This window comes from Macrobrachium nipponense, chromosome 8 (assembly GCF_015104395.2).
Source record: "Macrobrachium nipponense isolate FS-2020 chromosome 8, ASM1510439v2, whole genome shotgun sequence".
NCBI lineage: Eukaryota > Metazoa > Arthropoda > Malacostraca > Decapoda > Palaemonidae > Macrobrachium > Macrobrachium nipponense.
Window position 1 is genome coordinate 49,244,705 of NC_087203.1, and position 21,946 is coordinate 49,266,650.

The 21,946-nt window shown below is 43.8% G+C and overlaps 2 protein-coding genes across 8 annotated transcripts in view; both read left to right on the forward strand.

Moving 5' to 3' along the window:
* Positions 1-21,946, forward strand: part of LOC135222767 (unc-112-related protein-like) — a 466,776-nt gene that overhangs the window by 371,433 nt on the left and 73,397 nt on the right. For all 7 annotated transcript variants that reach the window (XM_064261019.1, XM_064261018.1, XM_064261022.1 and 4 more), the window contains one exon: positions 20,244-20,384. In XM_064261019.1, coding sequence (XP_064117089.1) covers positions 20,244-20,384 — 141 coding nt within the window. The remainder of the gene's footprint in view (positions 1-20,243; positions 20,385-21,946) is intronic.
* On the forward strand, positions 95-2,924 carry LOC135222769 (serine/arginine repetitive matrix protein 1-like). Its single transcript, XM_064261025.1, has one exon. The coding sequence runs from the start codon at positions 888-890 to the stop codon at positions 2,922-2,924; it is 2,037 nt and encodes a 678-aa protein (XP_064117095.1). The 5' UTR covers positions 95-887.

Below are 21,946 nucleotides of genomic sequence, written 5' to 3' on the forward strand. Positions count from 1 at the left end.
AAATAAAATTTTGTACATGCAACTTCCCCGGCAGATATATACTTAGCTATAGTCTCCGACGTCCCCGACAGAATTTCAAATTTCGCGGCACACGCTACAGGTAGATCAGGTGATCTACCCTCCCGCTGCTGGGTGGTGGGACTAGGAACCATTCCTGTTTTCTAATCAGATTTTCTCTGTCGCCGGTTCCAACAACACCCTTGTTGGTTCCTCCTGATTTTGATTTCCATTTTTTGCTTGCCTTGGATCTTCTTGGACTCTCTTTTGGTGACGTATTGGATCGTTGGCTTGACATACGCTTTTGTGGATTGTTCTTAGGATTTTGCTTTTTGATTACTCTAAAATGTCTGACTCTGGTATTGTATTTAGAGTGTGTGTGATGGATGGCTGTAAGGTGAGACTACCGAAGGTATCGGTAGATCCTCACACTGTATGCATGAGGTGTCGGGATAATGCATGTTCGATTAATAATCCTCGTGCGGAATTTGAAGGTTTGAATGAGGAAGGATGGAAGTCTCTTATCTTCGTATTTGAAGAAACTAGAGAAGAACAGGGTTAGGTAGGCTTCGTCCAGAAGCTCCAGTAGGTCTTGTTCCGAGCTAGTTGAGGGTACTTTAGATCCTAACCAAATTGTAGTAGTTGCATCCTCTCCTACAGTTTCTCAGCTCCTTCTCCCTTCATCGAACCTGCGGATTCGTCTTCAGAGATGGTTACCATGAAAGCCGCTCTACGCAGGATGGAATTGCAGTTGCTTGCAATGGAAGGTAAGAGTGCTGTGAATAGTGATGAGTGCAGTGTTCCCAGTGTAGTGGAGGGGGCGTCTGATCGGCTCCGCAACGCTCCCAGGTCTAGACCTCTTCCAAACTCCCAGGCCCAGTGGAGGAGGAATGTCGAAAAGTAAGGAGGTTGTGGAGAATCCCCACCGGTCAAGCGTCCCTTCGGCAGGCTCTGTTGTCTCGACCCAGACTGCCATGGATCGCCACAGAAAAGGCATCCTGAGGAAGTGCTTTTCGTCTTCCGATTCGGCTTCTCCAAGGCGCGGATGGAGTTCGGCTGAGGAGTCTCGTCCTTTGAAGAGATCCTGGAAGGCTCCCAGCAGTGTTTTAGACTCCAGCCCGGAGTGCTTCCCTGAGGAGTCGCCTTTTGACAGGAAGAGAGCCAGGAGAGCCCCAGACAGCCCTGTTTCTCTTACGGCTCTTCATTCTTCTCCGAAGCCTCTCTCGCCTTCTCCTGAAGGAGATCAGGAGAAGTCCACTAAGTGGATCCTTGTGGACCTCCAGGAGCAACTTTCTACATTGAGGGGCGCTCTCGTTAAGGACCCTCCTCGCAAGAAGGACATCGCACTCCCGATCAAGAGGTCTAAGCTCCCTCCTCGCAAGAGACGTGCCTCTCGGGACAGGAGCCCTTCACCGAGAAGTTCCAGGCGCCTCTCCCCTGTTAGGCGCTCTTCTCCAGTTAGCCGCGCCTCTTCTAGCAAGCAGGCGCCTCTTGACAGGTGCTCTCCTCCTTGCAGGCGCTCTTCTCCTGCCAGGCGCTCTTCTCCCAGCAGGCGCCTCTCCCCTGGCAGGCGCGATTCTCCTGGCAGGCGCTCTACTCCTGGTAGACGCCCCTCTCCTCACAAGCGCTCTTCGCCTGATAGACGCGCCTCTCCTCGCAGGCGCTCCTCTCTTGGCAGGCGCTCTTCTCCAGCCAGGCGCTCTCCTTCCAACAGGCGCTTCTCACCTGACAGGCGCAATTCGCCAGACAGGCGCTTTACTCCTGATAGATGCGCCTCTCCTCACAAGAGCTCTTCGCCTGATAGACGCGCCTCTCCTCGCAGGTGCTCCTCTCTTAATAGAAGTGCCTCTCCTACCAGACGTCCTTCTCCATATAGGCGCTCTGTTACTTCTAGACGTGTTTCCCGTGGCAGCCTTGCAGGGGAAGTAGCCTCGTCTCACGAACGCCTTCGAGTGAATACGGAGGAAGACTTAGAAGATGTCTCGGAGGAGGAAGTCCCCAGAGCAGCAGGCCTATCGGACTACAACATTTTAGCAGCCCTGTTGGTGCAGGAATTTGGAGACTCCCTTAGCCCGGCTGCTCCTCCTTCGCCCCGATCGCTTTTCTCCAGCACCAAGGCATCGAAGGGATCCTCCTGCCTTAAGATGCATCCCACCATCTCGATGAAGAAGGCCTTACAAGGAGTTGGGGATTGGTTTAAGTCTAAAGAGGAGGCAGGCAAAACAGTCTTTTCTTGTCCTCCTTCCAAGCTCTCGGGGAAACAGGGCATATGGTATGAGACAGGAGAGCCGATGGGGTTGGGACTCCCCTCGTTGGCAGAAGCGGACTTCTCCACTTTGGTGGATTCCTCAAGAAGACATTCCCTTCCGACGGCCAAGACTACGTGGGGAATGACCGAACTGGACCATTGCCTCAAGGGACTATTTCGTGTACTGGAAGTCTTCAACTTTTTGGATTGGTTCCTCGGGGCTTTGGCCAGGAAGACTCTTGACCCAGAGTTTCTAGGACCAGAGGAGCTGAACAGCATACTGTCGTGCATGGACAAGGCAGTCAGAGATGGATCGGGGGAGTTGGCCTCTCTCTGTGGGGCAGGAATTTTGAAAAAGAGAGCGGTGTACAACTCCTTCCTCACAAAATCTGTGTCTCCGGTCCAAAGGGTGTCTTTACTTTACGCCCCCCTTTCGAACCAGCTGTTCCCTAACAAGTTAGTTAAGGATATTTCTCACTCCCTGGCGGAGAAGGCAACTCAGGATCTGTTGGCCCAGTTGTCGAGGAAGGTGAGGCCAGCGGCTTCCTCCACCAGGAAGGAGAAATTTCCTGTTCAGGAACCCTTTCGAGGGGGCCCTTCACATAGATCCTCTTTCAGAGGTCGAAAACCCGAGAAGCGTGGTAGGTCTTCTATCAGACCCTTTAAGAGGGCGAAGTGAGAGTCAAGTCCTCCAGACACCAGTAGGTGCCAGGCTTCTCGAGTTCGCAGAAGCCTGGGCACAGAGAGGAGCGGACAACTGGTCCCTCTCTATTTTGAGGAAGGGTTACCTCATCCCCTTCAGAGAAAGGCCTCCCTTAACTACAACTCCAAGGGAGTTATCAGCCAAGTACAAGGACCCTGTTCTGCGGCGAACCCTTCTTCAGTTGGTAGACCAGATGCTGGAGAAGGAGGCCATAGAGCCAGTTCAGGATCTCCACTCCTCAGGATTCTACAATCGCCTGTCCCTCGTGCTGAACTCGGGGGGGTGGAGACCTGTTCTGGACGTAAGCGCCTTGAATCTCTTTGTAGAGAAGAGGAAGTTCTCTATGGAGACGACCTCTTCGGTTCTCGCTGCTCTTCGTCCGGGAGACTGGATGGTTTCCCTGGATCTTCAGGACGCATACTTCCACGTATCAATTCATCAATCATCAAGGAAGTATCTGAGATTCATGGTCCAAGGAAGGATTTTCCAGTTCAGGGCCTTGTGCTTCGGCCTGTCGACGGCTCTGCGAGTTTTCACGGGCCTCATGAAGAATGTAGCCCGGTGGCTGCATCTGAAGGGGGTGAGACTCTCTTTACCTAGGCGACTGGCTTATTCGCGCCGAGTCGAAAATTCGATGTCTGGAGGATTTACAAGTGACTTTAGAGATGACCCAGTCCCTTGGACTGTTGATAAACCAGGAGAAGTCCCAGATGGTCCCCAGTCAGAGCATTGTGTATCTGGGGATTCTGATGGATTCTCGGGGTTTTCGAGCTTTTCCATCCCCGGAAAGAATAGAACGGTGCATAGAAAAAGTGACAACCTTCTTAGGAAAAGAACGGAGTTCCGCGAGGGAGTGGTTGAGTCTTCTGGGGACACTTTCCTCTCTGGAACAGTTCTTTTCACTAGGAAGACTTCACTTGAGGCCCCTTCAGTTCTACCTGAAGCGGATGTGGGACCAGGGGTCGGGGGACCTGGCGGACACCTTTCCGATCCTAGAAGGGATAAAAAAGGATCTGAGTTGGTGGCTCATACCGCTCAGAAGAAACGAAGGATTGTCACTGCTAAAACCGAACCCGCGCCTAGTGTTGTTCTCAGACGCGTCAGAGTCGGGATGGGGAGCAACACTAGGGGCGAAAGAAGTGTCAGGCACCTGGAAGGGGGAACAGGTGAACTAGCACATCAACAAGAAGGAGCTAACAGCAGTCTTTCTGGCCCTTATGAGTTTCGAGCCAGAAGTCAGAGGCTCGGTGGTCCAGATCAACTCGGACAACACCACTGCTCTGGCATATATAAGGAAACAGGGAGGGACTCATTCTGTCTCCCTGTACGAGACAGCAAGGGACCTGTTGCTGTGGACAGAGGAAAGAAGAATAATGCTTCTCACCAGGTTTGTTCAAGGAGAGAAGAACGTAAGGGCGGACCTGCTGAGCAGGAGAGATCAAGTCCTCCCCACAGAATGGACTCTCCATCTGGACGTTTGCCAGATGTTGTGGAACCTTTGGGGCAGACCAAATGTAGACCTGTTTGCCACAAACTGGAACAAGAGACTGGACAACTTTTGCTCCTCCATCTCGGATCCAAGGGCAATAGCAGTAGATGCCCTCCTTCTAGACTGGACAGGGATAGACGGATACGTGTTTCCCCCATTCAAGATTTTGGGGGAAGTATTAAGAAAGTTCGTCTCCTCAGAAGGAACGAAACTGACTCAGATCACTCCCTTTTGGCCCGCTCAGGAATGGTTCACAGAGGTACTGGAATGGATGATAGATTTTCCCAGATCCCTGCCACTCAGGAGAGATCTGCTTAGACAACCCCACTGTGACAGGTTTCACAAAAACCTCCCCGCTCTTTGCCTGACTGCCTTCAGACTATCGAGAGACTTGTCAGAGCGAGAGGCTTTTCGTGCAAGGCTTCTAGGGCGAACGCCAGAGACCGCAGGTCATCGACCTTACGAGTCTACCAGTCGAAGTGGGAGGTGTTTCGAAGATGGTGCAGGACGAAGAAACTATCCTCATCCAATACCTCTGTGACCGAAATTGCTGACTTCCTTCTCTTTTTAAGAGAAGAATGCAGCCTAGCGGTTTCGACAATTAAAGGTTATAGAAGCATGCTATCCGCGGTGTTCAGGAACAGGGACCTGAATATCGCAGGGGATAAAGATCTTCATGATCTTATCAGATCTTTCGAGACCACTAAGAAGAAGTCCTCTAGACCTCCCAGTTGGAACTTGGATGTGGTTCTGAAGTTTCTGGTGTCAGAGAAGTTCGAACCTCCTCAAGAGGCGTCCTTCAGGGACCTGACTAGGAAGTCGCTATTCCTTATGGTGCTGGCTACTGCAAAAAGAGTTAGCGAGTTACAGGTCTGGAGAGTAGGGTTCAAAGGAGGGTCGGCGATCTGCTCCTTTAAACCCTTATTCTTAGCTAAGAACGAGAATCCCTCTAAACCCTGGCCCAGAAGTTTTGAGGTGAAAGGACTCTCGTCTTTAGTGGAAAGAGAGATAGAGAGATCCCTGTGCCCTGTCAGGATCCTAAAATTCTACCTTGAAAGGAAGAAGAAGCTTAAGGGCACCCTAGAGAGTCTCTGGTGTTCAGTCAGAGATCCTAGAAGGCCCATTTCTAAGAACGCTCTGGCGTTCTTTATGAGGAGCGTCATAAAGGAGGCGCATGCGGCGTGCAATGAAGAGCAGTTTAGGCTCCTTAGAGTTAAAGCGCATGAAGTGAGGGCCATTGCTACATCTCTGGCTTTTCAGAAAAATATGTCTGAATGATATTGTAGCCTCTACGTACTGGAGATGCAATTCAAGTGTTTGCTTCTCACTACTTGAGGGACGTGAAGGTGACATGCGATAAGTGCTTTTCTTTGGGGCCCTACGTATATGCAGATTCAGTGCTGGGACAGGGAGCTGAGACTAATCCTTGTTAGTTTAGTTTAGTTATTAATTTTAAGTTGGTGTTGTGTTTTTATGGTTGTTTGGAAGAGGGTTAGGTGGTAACCCCCTTTCAATTGTTAGTTCTAACACGGGTTAGAGATGGTCAGGTGGTCGGGATTGGTTTTGTGCCCCTTGATATTGCCAGAGGCATAGGTTTTGTCATGTAAGTTGGTTGGCCCCCATTGACAAAGATCCTAATAAGGTTCTGTCGTGTAAGTGGGTAAGCCCCCATTGACAAGATCCAGAAGAGCTCTCAGTCATAGGTCACTACCTCGCTGAAGCTCTTGAGGCAAAGCAGACTCATAGACAGTAGCCATGAAGTCTTCTGCCCAATCAGATAAGAACCAAGGTGTTTTAACTTACAACATTTGTTGTTTCCTGTTTTTTATTTTTATTATTTAGCTGTCTCTTACCCTCCACCAAGGGTGCCAATCAGCTAAGTATATATCTGCCGTGGAAGTTGCATGTACAAAAATGATATTGTTATGATACAATAAAGTTTTGTACATACTTATCCGGCAGATATATACGATTAATGGCCCGCCCAGCCTCCCCTCAGGAGACAGGTGGAAGAGAAAATCTGATTAGAAAACGGGAATGGTTCCTAGTCCCGCCACCCAGCGGCGGGAGGGTAGATCACCTGACCTACCTGTAGCGTGTGCCGCGAAATTTGAAATTCTGTCGGGGACGTCGGAGACTATAGCTAAGTATATATCTGCCGGGTAAGTATGTACAAAACTTTATTGTATCATAACAATATCATGTTTCAATACTCCCAAAATTCTAAAAAAAAAATCATCAGTGTTCCATAACTCATTACAAACAAAACCACAAACCCGAAGTGTCTAAACAAAAGCTTCCTCATATCCACTTCGGCACTTGTCTCCTATCACTGACAAACTTTCCACAAAAACAACAATGAGCAAAAACCAAATTCTCGTGATAGACACTTGGAAATATTTGCTGAAACTTCCGGCAACTCTCTCTAAAGAAAAGTAAATGCACAAGTGCCATATAATTGTTGTGCCTTGCGACATGTACTCATGGACTTGGAAAAAAGAGAAAAAAAGAAAAAACTGACACCTCATTTGATATTGGCTCTGCAACACTATTAGAACAACTAAACACAAGGTTATTGTACAAGAGCCCTGGAAATGCAACAATTTCTGAAAAATAAATATCCAGAAAAAATTACAGTGCCATTATTCACAAATCCAAAATTGCTCAAATTCTCCCCTAAATCTTATTGCAGCATCAAATGGCTGAAACTAAAAAAAAATGTTTGTATCACTGAAAAAGGATTCTAGATCATGGACTGAGATATTAAAATCTACCAACTGTTCTGAGAGAGAAAAAGAAATTCAAATTCACTCGTGATAAAAAACTTACGGCAAGGATGGCTAACATTCAAAAGGGGAAAAGAAAAGCCACAGGCACTGTTGACTGTTCCATGACATCTGTAACAACTGTGACTAACGTAGACTCTAAACAGTTGTCTACTGAACCCATAAAAAAAGGAAAACCCTAAGAGCTATCAAAGAAACCCAAAAACCTGGGCTAAAAGAAGGCTTAAGGCCGTCCTTACAACTCTTGTCTCGCTCAACACCTACCATCAAGGGAACATCAGGGTGAGGTTGAAATCTGATCTCAAAATCATAAGATAACCAAAAATCTCCGAAATAGTCTAAGGCATTCTCCAAAGCACAAGGAAAGCTTGCTCAAAAAAAAGGAATGTGCCATATTTATTTTCTCTTTCGTAAAAGAAGAACAAAAATCGTTCAAAAAAAAAAAACCCTACAGGTGTAAATCATCTCTCACACTCATGACCTACAGCAGCTATCAGCTGATTTTCCCATGTCAAGGCCAAGGCATTGAACTTTTGTTTTCAAGGCCAAATGGAGGATACAAGGGAGAGAAAAAAAAGAAGGGAGAGATTCACCCCCTTAACTCCTTACAAAGAAAAAAACTCACTTTCCCTCTTGACACTACCCCCTGGACCATACAAGCCTCACTTTGCTGGTTGCTCAGCGAAAAATACACTGAGTGCGTATGCACTAGAGAGTTCTGTCTCCAAGCCCCTGCCCCCTCAAAAAAAATGCAATCTACGCACCCCGAGAAATGAGCTAAGTTACGAGACCTTTACATGCATTCGTATGTTGTCACAAAAAATTAAATACGTTGCCATTAAATACATGCTAAGATCAACATGGGAAAAAGAAAAATTATGGTTATCTGAACTCTCCCTTTAACCCCAAAATGATTCACACACAAAGAGAGAAAGAGAGAAAAAAAACAAGGGCATTAAAAAAATGATTGTAACACTCACACCTTCATTGAAAGAATGGGATACTGACACTGCCAGTTTGCTTGTGTATAAATACACACGAATACACACATACTGAAGCTTGCTTGTGTAATCACGATCCATTACCCTGAGCAGCGAGCACTTTGGTAAACACACGCACTCACAGATATCAACTGAGTAACAGACCCTCGAAGGCATCTCACAGCAGACAAAAAATGCTGACCCTAATTAAACACTTCTTCTCAGTACCAGAACAACGGCTAACTCCTATCACCTGTCACCTAATATTTGAAATCCTAACTCATTTACACAACCAGTCTCTCCAGAAATGTAACTCAAAACAGCCTTTTACTCGCTGCCACCAAAAATCTGTGACTAACACCGCTGCCACCAAAAATCTGTTAACCCCTCCTCAGAGACTGGAGGGGTATATATAAAATATACACTTCTTCGAAGTATGTTGGTAGCCATGACCTTAGAGCAGTAAGGCACTGAGAGACTCTCTCTCTCTCTCTCTCTCTCTCTCTCTCTCTCTCTCTCTCTCTCAACTTCTCTTTTTCTCTCAACCAACTTCTAAGGTAGCTAAATCACACTCGTAAAATACTTCAAAAATACATTTATTTAAGAATAAAAGGATTAACTAGATAAATCAAATTCTCAAAGAAACAAATGTTGAATAAGTTAAAATTCAAAATCCAAATAATTTACCATGGTTTTTCAAACAGAAAACCAAAATAACCCTGGGGATTGAACCAAACCTGTCCACCTCTGTCTCTACATTCTTAACACAAGGCCTCTTCTATGACTTCGGGTGCTTCTCCGACTTCGTTATCTTACCTTCCCATTTTGTAGGGGAAACATCTTGTAAATACACAAACACAAACTTTCTCACAAGACACTCCCCATAATATGACGTCATTGATTTGTCACAAGTTCATTGCACTGGAACAGTTGCATGAAGTCATATGCAGCTTATTATTACACCCATAAAATCTACCTAAAACCAGTTTCTTGCTTCCACTCATGCACTGACATAAGCCGTGGTTTGTCTTGATGAGGCAGAAAGTTGATACATGGCGCCACCCCAAATGCTGCGACAACATTCCTGGAGCTAACGCCGAATCTATCATTTTAAGACCCTGCTTGTTTCCATGGGAGTCAAAATGATATCATCTATTGTTTCAAAGAATGTCATTGCTCATCACATCCACTTATCAACCATAGGTCAACAAAAAAAGCAATTTAAAAATATAACATATATATTAGCTTTACCACAGTTGTTCTGTGCATTAATACAATTACTAACAGGACCTCATTGTAACTGGATGGAATCTAACGGAGATATTTATTCAAGAAAAGTTACAAGTTTTATAGGAGAAACAGTCCTCATTGTCAAGTATCTATAGAATGGCCGGACACGTAGTCCATCTGTATTTTTATGTGTGGTGGAATGGAGTAAAGCCCTTGTTTTTCAAATTCCGTATGCTGGATTCAGTGATCCTTTGATTATCTTCCTTCTCTGGAGTGGCTCTGCACTTGTGACCTTGGCCTTTCTCTGCCTGCAGCTTCCAGGCGTTCAGTGTTGTTCGTGTGGTCTCTTGTGTTTTTGCATTTCTTTTCTATTGCAGAGTATACGATTTTTCTTGATAGGCTATCTTCAAATCCATTAGCAGTATTGCTTGCCATTACATTGTTTCTTGAATAAATATCTCTGCTAGATACCATTGAGTTTCATTGAGGTCTTGATATGTAATATGAGGGCCTTAAAACCACAGGGGCTCAAGTGCCACCACCACCAAAACAGTGTTATACATATTGGCCGAATTGCCAATTCTCCCTCTCTCTGGCTATGACGTTTGCAACACTGGTATCCACTGTCTTTATGGCCAGAATTACTGTACACGCATAGGAAATGATGAACTTACATGTCCAGATTTGTTGTCACTGGAGACAAGTGGCACAGTGCTTATAAACCACAGAGGCTTATGTGCTGGCTGAGGGAGTGAGCCAATGAAAGTGCGCGCTGCTTGCCACTTAGGCATCTCTTGCCCAATCAGAAAATTTCCTTTGCATAAGAAAGACACAGATTGGTGGGAGGAATGTGAGTGAACCTCTAGAACTGACTGGAGTTCTGCACATCTGGGCAATTCCTCTTGGTCTGACAACTTGATCAGAGTATAGGAGCTGCATGTTCAAGAGTCAGACTTCTGGCCCTTTTTGAAATGAGTGAGGAATTGTAACTCATCTGAAAAAGGGCTGGGAAGAATATTTTAGAGTTGGAGGTATTAATGCAAAGTTCTGGGAAGGGTTTGCGTTACTGCCAGTCTCCTTCCTCCCCTTGCCAGAGGAAGGAATGGGATTGCTTCTATGATTCTGATAAGAAAAATAGAAAGGAAGCTCGATGTGTAAGCTTCCCGCATCAATCGCCCGACCAACCAATGTAAGTTCGAGTTTTATCCTCAACCCAAAGAAAGAGGAGTAGAAGGACGAGATGGGGAAGGTGGTGAGGCCAGTAACTCTCACATCCTTCTTACCTCTAGAACTGCACACCATAGGCGAAATGCAATTTGTCCTCTTGAAGGAGCTGGGTAGGCAAACACAACCTGCAAGTATCTACCACCAGTCCAAGGAAGGGAGGTTCCAAGGACCTGTGGGCAAACCCAAAGGAAGAAAGAAATAAATATGGTCACAAATAGACCTCATCTATTTTCCGGTCTGACATATTCTTAGGAGTGATGAAATTTACCCATCCACTGGACTATCCAACTGCAGAGAAGTCTCTCACGATCTCGTAAGACTTGGAGAAAGACGTGTCATTGGAAACTAATGCAATGGCAGTCTGTAGCAGATAAAGACACCGACACCCAATGATGGGTGTCGATCCTTCATGGGTACAGCAACACACCAATAGGACAAAGTAACAACTGATCTGGATCAACCAATACAAACTCCACAGCGCAGATCATGAAGGACTCAAACTCGTCAACAGATGCCGACTGACTGTGCTGTCACGCATCCGAGACGTAGTCACAACATGACACCCACCTTTGGAAGGGTTATGCTGAGAATAACCATACAAGAGGCATGCGCACATCAGACGATAGTCAGTTGCCTTCTAGAGACCGAGGTCCCTGTGATGATAAGACAGAAGTTTCTCATCAGTACGGTAATCCCTCGGCTATCGCGGGTGTTAGGTTCCAGGCACCCCCGCGATAGAGGAAAAACCGCGAAGTAGATATAGAAATCTAAAGTATATATTTTTAAAAATTTTTCTTATTCTTTTTTTATTTTTATAAATGTAAGCTTTTGTAAACCCTCCCAACAGTCTTATATGAACCCTTTATACACTCTTAAGCAATTTTTAAAACTAAAAATTACTTTTACATGCTTTATGTAAGAGAAAAAATTAAAATCGGAACACTCACCACTGAAGATCTTTAATGAAATCTACCCAACAGTTATACAGTAAACCCTCCCAACACTCCTATGTAAACCCTTTATACACTCTTAAATACTTTTCAAACTAAAACTTACTTTTACTGTAGAGACATGCTTTATGTAAAATAAAAATTTAAAATCAGAACACTCACCAGTGAAGATACGTAAACTTGATTACAGATGATGATGATTAGCTGTGCAGTACTGTACATATGCAGATGATGATAATGATAAGGTAAAAGTACTGCACAGCAAAGAAGCATCGCTTCATTATGCGCTTTGTAAGGTGGTGCAATATCGTTGTCCAGCGTCGTAACTTTCATTTCCACTGTAGGAGTACCAGGGGTTTTTTTTTTTTTTTGCGGGTGAGGAACATAGTGATCGGCAGTTTCTGACACTGTTTTTTCTTTTGTGTAAGGATGTTCTTATACACCTGCATGGCACCATCAATTGTACTTCGGAACTGCAACGAACGAATCATCTGCGGGTCCCAGTCTTCAGCCATTGACTGGAGTTTTTTTTGCCGTTCTTGCTAGAGTTGAGAGGTGTTCTAGTGTTAAGCCAACCTCCTCCTCTTCCCCTGGATCCTCATGTTCCTCTTCTTCATCCTCACTTGCTGACTTCATCATCTCCGTCTGATTTTCATCTGTTAACAGATCTGAGTGGGCCTCGATCAGGTCATTCACGTAGTCACTAGTCACATCAGTGAAGCCTCCTCCGAGCAATTTCGCCAGCCTCATTGCCTTACCAACTGCGGCGTTGTGGATTTCATCAGGAGAGAATCATTTGTAATCATTGACTGCTTCTGGCCACCATTTCTTCCAGCAAGCATTAAGTGTTTCTTTCTTCATCTCCTTAATAGCCTTCTGGATATTATGGAGACACGTTGCAATAGTGTACCCATGCCAGTACTCCTTCAGCGAGTTGTCATCTGCATCCATAGATTCAACAAGGTGTTGCAGGGAATTTCTCTTGTACAGCGCCTTAAAGGCATGAATAATGCCTTGATCCATGGGCTGAATCAGCGATGTTGTGTTAGGCGGTAAGAATTCAACCTGTACACCCTCATATGACAGGTCGATTGTGTGGCCTCCAGCTTTGTCCATCAGAAGAAGCACTTTAAAATCAAGGCCTTTTTCAGCAAGATAAACCTTGACTTCGGGGATGAAGCACTGGTGAAACCAGTCGGATGTCAGTGCTTTCGATATCCAGGCCTTTTGATTATACATCCATTGCACTGGCAGTAAGTTCTTATTTTTGTTTTTGAGGGCCCTTTGGTTTTTGGACTTGTAAATCAGCGCTGGCTTTATCATAAAACCAGTAGCATACCACACATTATAAGTGTGAGGCGATCTTTGTAAGCCTTGAATCCAGGAGCTCTGGCCTCTTCCTTCATAATGAAAGTTTGCGATGGCGTACGTTTCCAGAAGAGACCAGTCTCATCCATGTTGAATACTTGTTCAAGTGAATAACCCCCTTCATCAGTAATTGCCTGGAACGTCTCGTTTACGTATTCATCAACGGCCGGTTTGTCAGCAGAGGCCGCTTCTCCATGGAGGGACACGCTTTTAAGGTTGAACCTCTTCTGAAATTCATCAAACCAGCCCTTGCTGGCATTAAATTCGATTGGTTTTGGTAGGAGGTGCTGTAGAAGGTCCTGGTTCTGGGTCGTCGGCACCACCATCCATAAACCTGTCATAGAATTGGCTAGCCTTCTCGCATATGGTGTTGGTATCCAGTGCTGTGTTCTTCTTTCTGCTGTCGCTAATCCAAATGGCTAATGCAGGCTCCATCCTTACAATGGCCTTATTGCGGCAAGTTACCACCTTTTTCGCCGTCGTCCTTATGTTCTTCTCGTCCTTCTTGATGTAATGAACGGTAGATTCATTGATGCCGTAATGGCGGCCTACATCCGCGTAGCTTCTCCTTTTCTCAGCATGTCGAGAAGTTTAATCTTCTTGGCTATAGTAAGCATCTTCCTACGACGCTTGGGTTTACTGCCAGAAGCCTTAGAAGATGCAGAACGTTTGGCTGGCATCGTAGGGCTTAAACAGATTCATAATGTTACCCAAAAATATCCAGAAAAATCACTAACAACACAGATAGGATGCAGACCTATGTCACGTACAGATATGTAGAAGCGAACGGGACAACATGGGATGATGGGACACTAAATGCTGCTTAAAAGAGATCCTGCAGTCAGACAGCCAATTAGCAGCCAGGATACTGATCAGTGTGCTCTGATTGCTACTGTCTCCTCTACTGGCCAATAGCGTGCCTTGTACAAAATCAGCTGGGCAAGACATGCTATGCTTCCTGAGTTTCGTTTTCTATAAAGAGGCGCGATTCTATGTACCGCATCTTCTTAACGACAAAAAAAATTTTAAAAACTGGTTTTTAGCCACTGAACCAAATTTCTATATTTTCATTTATTAATTTACTTGACAATATTAATTTATGGCCAAAAATTACTATTTTTAGTAAAAAAAATTAAAATTGGAAAAAAATATAAGATGTATCTGCCCTCAGAAACCCGCGATATAGATTTAAATATAATATATTTATAAATCTGCGATGTACCGAGGGCGCGATAGGTGAACCGCGATATGGCAAGTGTTTACTGTAGTTGAATCTCAACTAAGCAGAAATAATATTATATTACTAGTGAATGACTAAGGTGAATGTGGACCTACGTCATCACAGTTGAATCGAGAGAAGTAAACTCTCAAGATTCTGATCATAGAAAAAGTCCCATCGATGACACCAACCAGTGAAGCGGCTTTAATCTATGTTGTTTTACAGAGGACTGAAAAAGCTAATCCGCTATTTCATTGCTGCTCGACGAGAAAGTCGGAGTTTGCAGTGAAAGCGGAGAGTCTTTCAGTAATCAAAACCCAGGGATTGTTCTGCCTTAAGAACCGCTAATTGTGGGTTAGATCAGGGAGGAAGTTTCTATTTACTTTGGAAGCAGAGCTAGTCGGGCGGGGAACAGGTGAAGTCTTCCATTATTCATTTGCAATTCAGGGTGAACAAAGAATAATCAAACACCTTATGAATTAGGACATGTATATTAGAAGACAACCTCAAATTGTTTGAAGAATATTATTCTGCGTCATCTCAGCGGCCGATGAGGCAGGTGTGATGAAGCAGAAGACTAGGCTACAGACCTCTGTTATACCGTGGGGTCAACAGAAAGGTGATAATGAGTCTAATGAGATATATCTCTGTCTGAAAATTCTAGCAACAAAAAGTGTGGTGCAGGAGAGATGAGCATACACATATGCAAGAATTCCAGCCAACCAGGGACCTAAGTCTGTGATTGCCGGGCAGAAATTCAAATTGGTCGTCAATCCTCGACAGAGGAGAAACAATACCAAACCGAAAAGAATCTTGGAGAGCAAGCATAAGAGGCAGAGCCATACATCGCTCGCTCAACTTGTTATCATCCTGAGTTGTTTGGTTCATGGAATGCGTTCGGCTAGAACCATCGAGTGCAAAAAAGATGCACTCGAGCATCTGCATTTTAACCGAAATGGGAGGGAAGAAAACCCTCTTGTTCAGTGATAATGCTAATGCTGTGGTGTTGTTGAGAAACAATACCACTAGTTATCTCAAAATCAAAACCAGTGCCTCTTGGGGGGGCCCGGCAGGCTGTCCTGAGTTCCAGGTTAATTAAGAGAAGGTACTATTCGTCTCGGTCACATACCAGAAGAGTTAACTTACAGGTATGCACCTACTACTCTGACAATACAACTGATATCAGAAGCATGTCACGAGAGAAATATACTAGTATATTTGTAGGTTCCTGTAAATCACACTTCAGCCTAATCCTTCATTCGAGGGACAAGAATAAGGACTGGCAGCAGACCTCCTTCATTCTCTAATGAATAGAGTGAAGTTGAAGTTTTCCTGAAGGGAGACTTCTACGGCGATAACAGGATACTGAAGACTACTATTCAAGCCAAACTGGTTGTTCCCAAAACAGTAGCACTGGAGAGGCGTTCAAACTTCTCAGTGCTATCCATCCTGAATGGATTGACTTATGTTCGGTAAGATCCTAGGATTGAACCAAAACATAGTCTCTTGGGTTCGAATTCCAAGGAGTAGACTCCACAGAATTCCTCTTAAATCCTTGTTCATTCCGGTATAACCAGGAAGTAGAGGGACAAAAAGAGACGATTGACTGTTCTTGCCTGCTCTTCCCTAAACATGCAATGTTCTCACTCAGTTACACGAAGCATTCATTCCTGCAACCTTTTCATTTGCGTGAATGTGAGCGAAAGTTGTCCGGAGTTAAATGCAGTAAAAGCTGGCGAGAACTTGCCAGTCTTGCTATGCATCTATCTTCTCCGTGATCGAACCTCATGAAGAGGACTACACAGAGGACCTCCTCCTATCTCCATCAGATGCCTTGTCCTGGGGGACAGCAACATCGATCTTGGCACCTGAAGAATAGCCATTCCTGGCTTTCACAGGTGGGTCCTGCGCCACTAACATGATGGAGAGAAGACTACATATCACTGACTGTGGATGTACGACTCCCCTTGGGGATTGTACACTTGGACACACCCATACACGAGTAAACCCCACTCAGCCCCAGTTCCATGAGCACCACCCTTGGAACCAGAGACAGGAGAACAAACCTGGGTTCGAACTCCTGGGGCCCCCAGACACCATATTTGTGGATAGCGTCCAGGTTCCTGCTCCGGAAGAGCAGGTGAGCTAAAGAGACAGCCAATTACTTCCTCTCCATGGAAAGGGTGCAGACCCTTAGAAGTCTTAGGACGTGGAAACCTTTAAAGAGGGAGGTTAGGAGGCGTCAGATGACGAAGACGAAAGACGATGACCCCTTGAGAACTCGCTGCGACATGGGAAGGGAGGGCGATATGTCATGGCAAGGAACCGCACCAATCAAGAGCAGAGAGTTCGTTTGTGAGAGTCAAGCACTCAGATCGGCAGACCAGGCTGTCTGGTCGAGCCAAGCCGAGCAAGCTGAGCAGATCACCACTACATAATTTTGAGTGGTAATTGTCAACGAAGAACTATCACTTCTCCCCAATTAACTGTTGTCCTTTGAGGCCAATCCTCCGAGAATAACAAGAGGGAAACTGTGTCTGCTGTGCTACGTGTTCAGACCCTAAGGTCCAATACACAAGGATGGTACTTGACCATTCACCCAGAAGGTGTTGCATGCAGTTCCAAGCTCTACATAACTCCTAACCAGACTGAGGAGCTGACTCATCTGTACTGGTAAAGACTCGTCTCGCCATCCAAGCATTTGTAATAGTGAGCGCTTGGCGAGCGTTAGAATTCATAAGAATTCCCATGCTCTGCGAGAAAAAACCCAACTCTTGTATGACAATAATCGGGCGAGCCTTTTCTCGCCCTAGTACTCGGCAGTATGACGAAGCCAAGCACTCGGGGAGTGCCAATGAAACCAAGGGATCCAGGCGCTCGGTGAGACTCCGATTATTATTATAATCATCAGGAATACCCTTTGCCTGAGTGTTTGGAAATCTCAGAAAACCAAATCACCCTGTGAACGCTAGAAATTTCAAGGAATTTAATGGCTTGGTGAGACTCCCAATTTTCATAATAACAATTACCGGGAATGTCTGTCTCGCCCGAGTGTTTGGAAATTACAGAAAAACCATAACACTCTGAGAATGCCAGAAATTCCAAGGAATTCGAGCATTTACAGAGATTCTCAGTTATCATAGTAACAATTATCAGGAATTCTCATCTCACCCAAGTTTTTGCAGATCGTAGAAGACCAAAACAATCAGAGTGCTAGAAATTCCAAAGAATTTTAAGAGCTCGGCGAGACCCCTGAATTTCCCGTAGAAATTGAGGAGGAACGGGTGAAAAACCTATCCCAAATGTGATGAGAGTACAATTCAATAGAATATACAATCGAGGTTCCAAAAATGCAGGAACCCATAGGAGACTGCGAATTGAAATCTGTCCTAAGGCCCCTTCAAGAACGTAGTCCCCTGACGCTGAATCCTATGGAGAGCACTCTGCAAGCTCCCTCTTATTCACCTCGCCCTTCCCGGCGTAGCCATAGGAAGTAGAGGGAATAGGGGAGGAAGACTGGATGCTCTCGCTCGCCTTGCTAGCAGGAGTAGCAGGAGAAGCGAGTCATGGGCAGTCATTAACCTGCATTGATGGCCACTCCGCAATTCTAGGAAAGCGTTATCATTTGGAGAAAACGCTTTCCCGTGGAGGGTTATGAAACTCTCGTATGGCAGGCAAAACGTTTGCCACCACTGAGACTGGTCGGTCATGCGAACGTGACTGTCGCCTGGGTGGGGCTGAGCATGCATGGTCCCGCGGGATTGTCACATCAACCCTGGGAACTGAGCAATCACGGCGAGAGTGATCACCAGCAAGGTGGGAGTCACCTGAGCGACTCGCTCCTTTCTTCCACTCTGTGCCCGAGTCATGATGGTGAGCGGACTCAGCGTCACCGACTCTGGATGCACGCAAATCCAAAGATTTATGTGCACTCCGGGACTTGCAGACGAGCACCTAGCGTGGAACTAGTCTTAGGGGCAGAACCTCTAGGACTAGCAGCAGAAGTGCTAACCGAAGTTTGTGCTTCTATGGCTCCCAACACGGTAGGCCCTGGGGACAGCGTGACAGTTCCTGTTCCTGAAGGAACGGGAAAGCCAGCAGAAGACCCAACTGCCTCCTCAGTTTGAGGAGGCAGACCCTTAGAGGTCCTGTGACAAGACTTCTTAGGGGGGGAGACTACCTTCTCCTTCAGCTGGGAGCCTTAGAAGTCGAAAGGATGGAGGCTGATGAAAAATATGATGATTCTGAAGAGGAAGATGATGACACTTGACGAGCTCTCTTCCTCTTTGACTTCTCCAAATTCTGCAAGATTTCTTCTACAGGATGAGGTATATTTACCAGCAGGAATAGAGTTAATAATCACAGGGCAGGGGTGAAGGCTTTGTCCCAGTGACATAACTCCAGGATAGTATGTAGTGGTAAATTAGTATGATTTCCAGCAGGGGATCAGTACACACTCGAGGACCAATATCACAGCATGCTATGAGTCACAGGTACAATTCCAAGGTTAGGATAACCAACACAAAGTGATATCCAACCAACTACTGCTGTAATCACTATCACCACTGTTATCCTGTAAAAGAAAGAAAATATGATTTAAAGTAGTAAGGATACTCTCTTGCATCCAAGGGCACCCTCTGAAATGAGAGGAGATCCTCCAAACACTAACACCACACGCCCCCTCTCCTACCTTTGTCTGGTAGTTAGCAAAAAGACGAAGGAGAAGAGAAATTACCAGAAGAAACAAAGGACAAATCTCCAAAGCGTAAGCATAAATTTTGGATGAATACATGTCTTGTCCTAACGTTAAAGGGTGAAAATGTGTACTAATAAAGAAGTTGGAATACCTTTGCTGCCAACCCTTAACACCAAGTAGAAAGGTGGCTATCAAGGCTATCACAAAAAGTGGGTTTGCATACTAATGATTAAATTCAATTACTAATTATTAATATCAAACACAGTGTACTATACATATTTATTCAAAAAAATAAAGAATTAAAGATCCCACCGGGAAAATGATTAACTGCTAGTCAGCAAGAGCTCATACAAATACTTCTTCATCGGAAGATAGCCGAAAGCAAAGTGGAGTGTTTACATTCGGGCAGGCAGGCCTACCTCCCTACCAGACAGTACTGCCTAACCACTTTGTTCAAGAATTTAACAGCCGTAATTCCAGCTACGCTGAAAGTAATTCCTCGTAAAGGACCGAGGGTTTGTATATTGTGTAGGAACAAATGCGCTTATCGGCGCAGATACATACCTAACAGCTGCGCTGAATGTATGTTGGAATGTATGTTGGCTGAAAGTTTTATACCAACCCTCAACAATAAAGTAGACTTATTAATACTTGATGGTTCGATGACTATTTAGGTTGATCAGTTACCATTTCAGGAGTGTGTTTCACTGTATCTCCCTGGGAATACTCTCTTTGGGACACATTAGAGATGTGTTGCTCGAACTCTTCCTTTTACAGATAAATTTATCAAGGCTTTAGTAGCATTGATTAGTCTTGAGGTATGAGTAGATGAGTATGAGGGATTGGTTTAAAAGTTATTAAGCTAGCAATAAAAAAGAAAATAGGGAAAATTTTTATTGTGTCTGTATATTTACTGTGCAGAAAATTTCTGCCAGTTAATAGTTTGGTGGTACTTCACTATGACAGCAATTATGCCAATATTCCTGCTGCAGGAGCTTGTGGAATCTTTTTCCTGTAATGTAATGAGTAATTCATTAGTACATAATTGAAGTTGTGTAGTTTATCATATACAAAAACATTTTTGATAAGTACTGTAGACTTGCTTATTTCCTTTAAAATTGCTACTTTACAGATTTATACCTTTTATGTAATTTTACTATAGAAATTTTTTTAAACATTTTTACAGTCTGGTTTGCATCTTCTGGTGAACATTTTTGATAAGTACTGTAGACTTGCTTATTTACTTTAGAATTGCTAATTCACAGATTTATCCTTTTATTTAATTTTACAATAAAATTTATTTTTAACATTTTTACAATGTGGTTTGCATCTTCTGGTGAAAATTTGCAGGGTGTGCAACGTATTCTAGAAGCTCATGCAAATGTCAAAGATTTACCATTGATCGATGCCAAGCTGCAATATATCCGGGCATGGCAAGCCTTGCCAGAGTATGGCATTGCACTCTTTCTTGTCAAGCATATGGGACATAAGGTATGATAACTGCATGCAAAGCTCTTTTAGAATTGTTCTGTATTTATATCATTCAGTCTTTGATGACCATATTTTTTTATATTTGCCTTAGGATAGACTAGTAACTAGTACTTGTTTGTGGTCAGTAAAGGATCAGTAGAAAAACTAAAAAATAATTTAGTAGACAAGGTTTAAGATTAAAGGTACACACATATTGAACTGTATATTACAGCCATGTTTGTAAGTGATGCTACATGACTTCATAGGATTTTGCTCAATTTCACCAACTTGCAGTCTAAGATTCTACATACAGTATTTAGCTTTTATTAACACATTTACTCTATAAAATGAGGCTGCAATGGATGTCGTAGGAGTGAAATCTATTATATACATACTGTATCAAAACTGTAAGAATATATTACTAATTTTCAGTATAAGAGTGACAAATACAGTGGTACCGCGGTTCACGAACTTAATTAGTTCAAGGACGCTGATTGGGACTCGAAAAATTCATAACCTGAATCAACTTTCCCCATTTAAAATAATTTAACAACAACTAATTTATTCAAACCTCAGGAACACTTTATTTTCTTTCCATTTCCTTATGGTTTTCAGGCACAAAGTTATGGTTTACTTCACTGCATCCATTAATATTGCTTGTAGTATTTACATATTCATATTGTTCTATTATAAAATACCAACAGCAATCAGTGTTTTGGTTTGGAAATCAACTTAGGGTGATTGCGAAGTAAGTTTATTTTGCTGCATTGAGCTCAAATCGAAGCAATTTTCTTGCTTCCAGATACTCTGTTGAGGTGGGGACAATGTTATTTTACGTTATACGAAGTGTTTTCAAGTCAAAATATCACTTGAATATGTATTGTTGTGAATTAAATTTAGTTATATTTTTGTTAGTAGGTGGTGCTGAGGGCATATTTATTGTGTAAAAAAAATCAAGAGATTGCGTTCGTTATTTTCATTTGATTTCATCAGAATACTACGAGCTTTACATATTTATCTTTTATCCAAGTGAAAACAGTAAAATATGTTCTTTCATGCCAAATAGTTTTGATTAAAATACGTTTCTCTCAAATTTTGTTTACAGTCGAGTTTGATAGTACTATACCGAAGTTTGCGAGAGTTTCATCCATGTTGCCAATGCACCATAATACTAGTCTTTAGCAGATAAACAGTCTTTCCTCAGCTTCAGATACAACAACTTGCAGCTTAAATTTAGCAGGATATGCCCTTGCCGATCTTTTCTCCATAGCGAATAAGTATACTATAGTAAAGTAAAAATATATCAGTCCTATTCTACTTAACGTCATTTGTAACCTAATTACAGTAGTGTTTTACTATCGTACGATGGTTGAAATGCAAGCAAACCACTGTTGTTATCAGATTTTGTTGGTCATAGCAAAGCAGCTGTTTCTGGCTGTATGCAGTTACACAAGTAATACAATATTCCTTTTTCAATGTACTATTTCTTCAGTAAGAGTAAATAATTAACATTAAAAAGACTGAGTAACAATAAAAAAATATTTTCTGGGCTTGACCTGTGTCGCCCAGTGAAATGTTCCTTA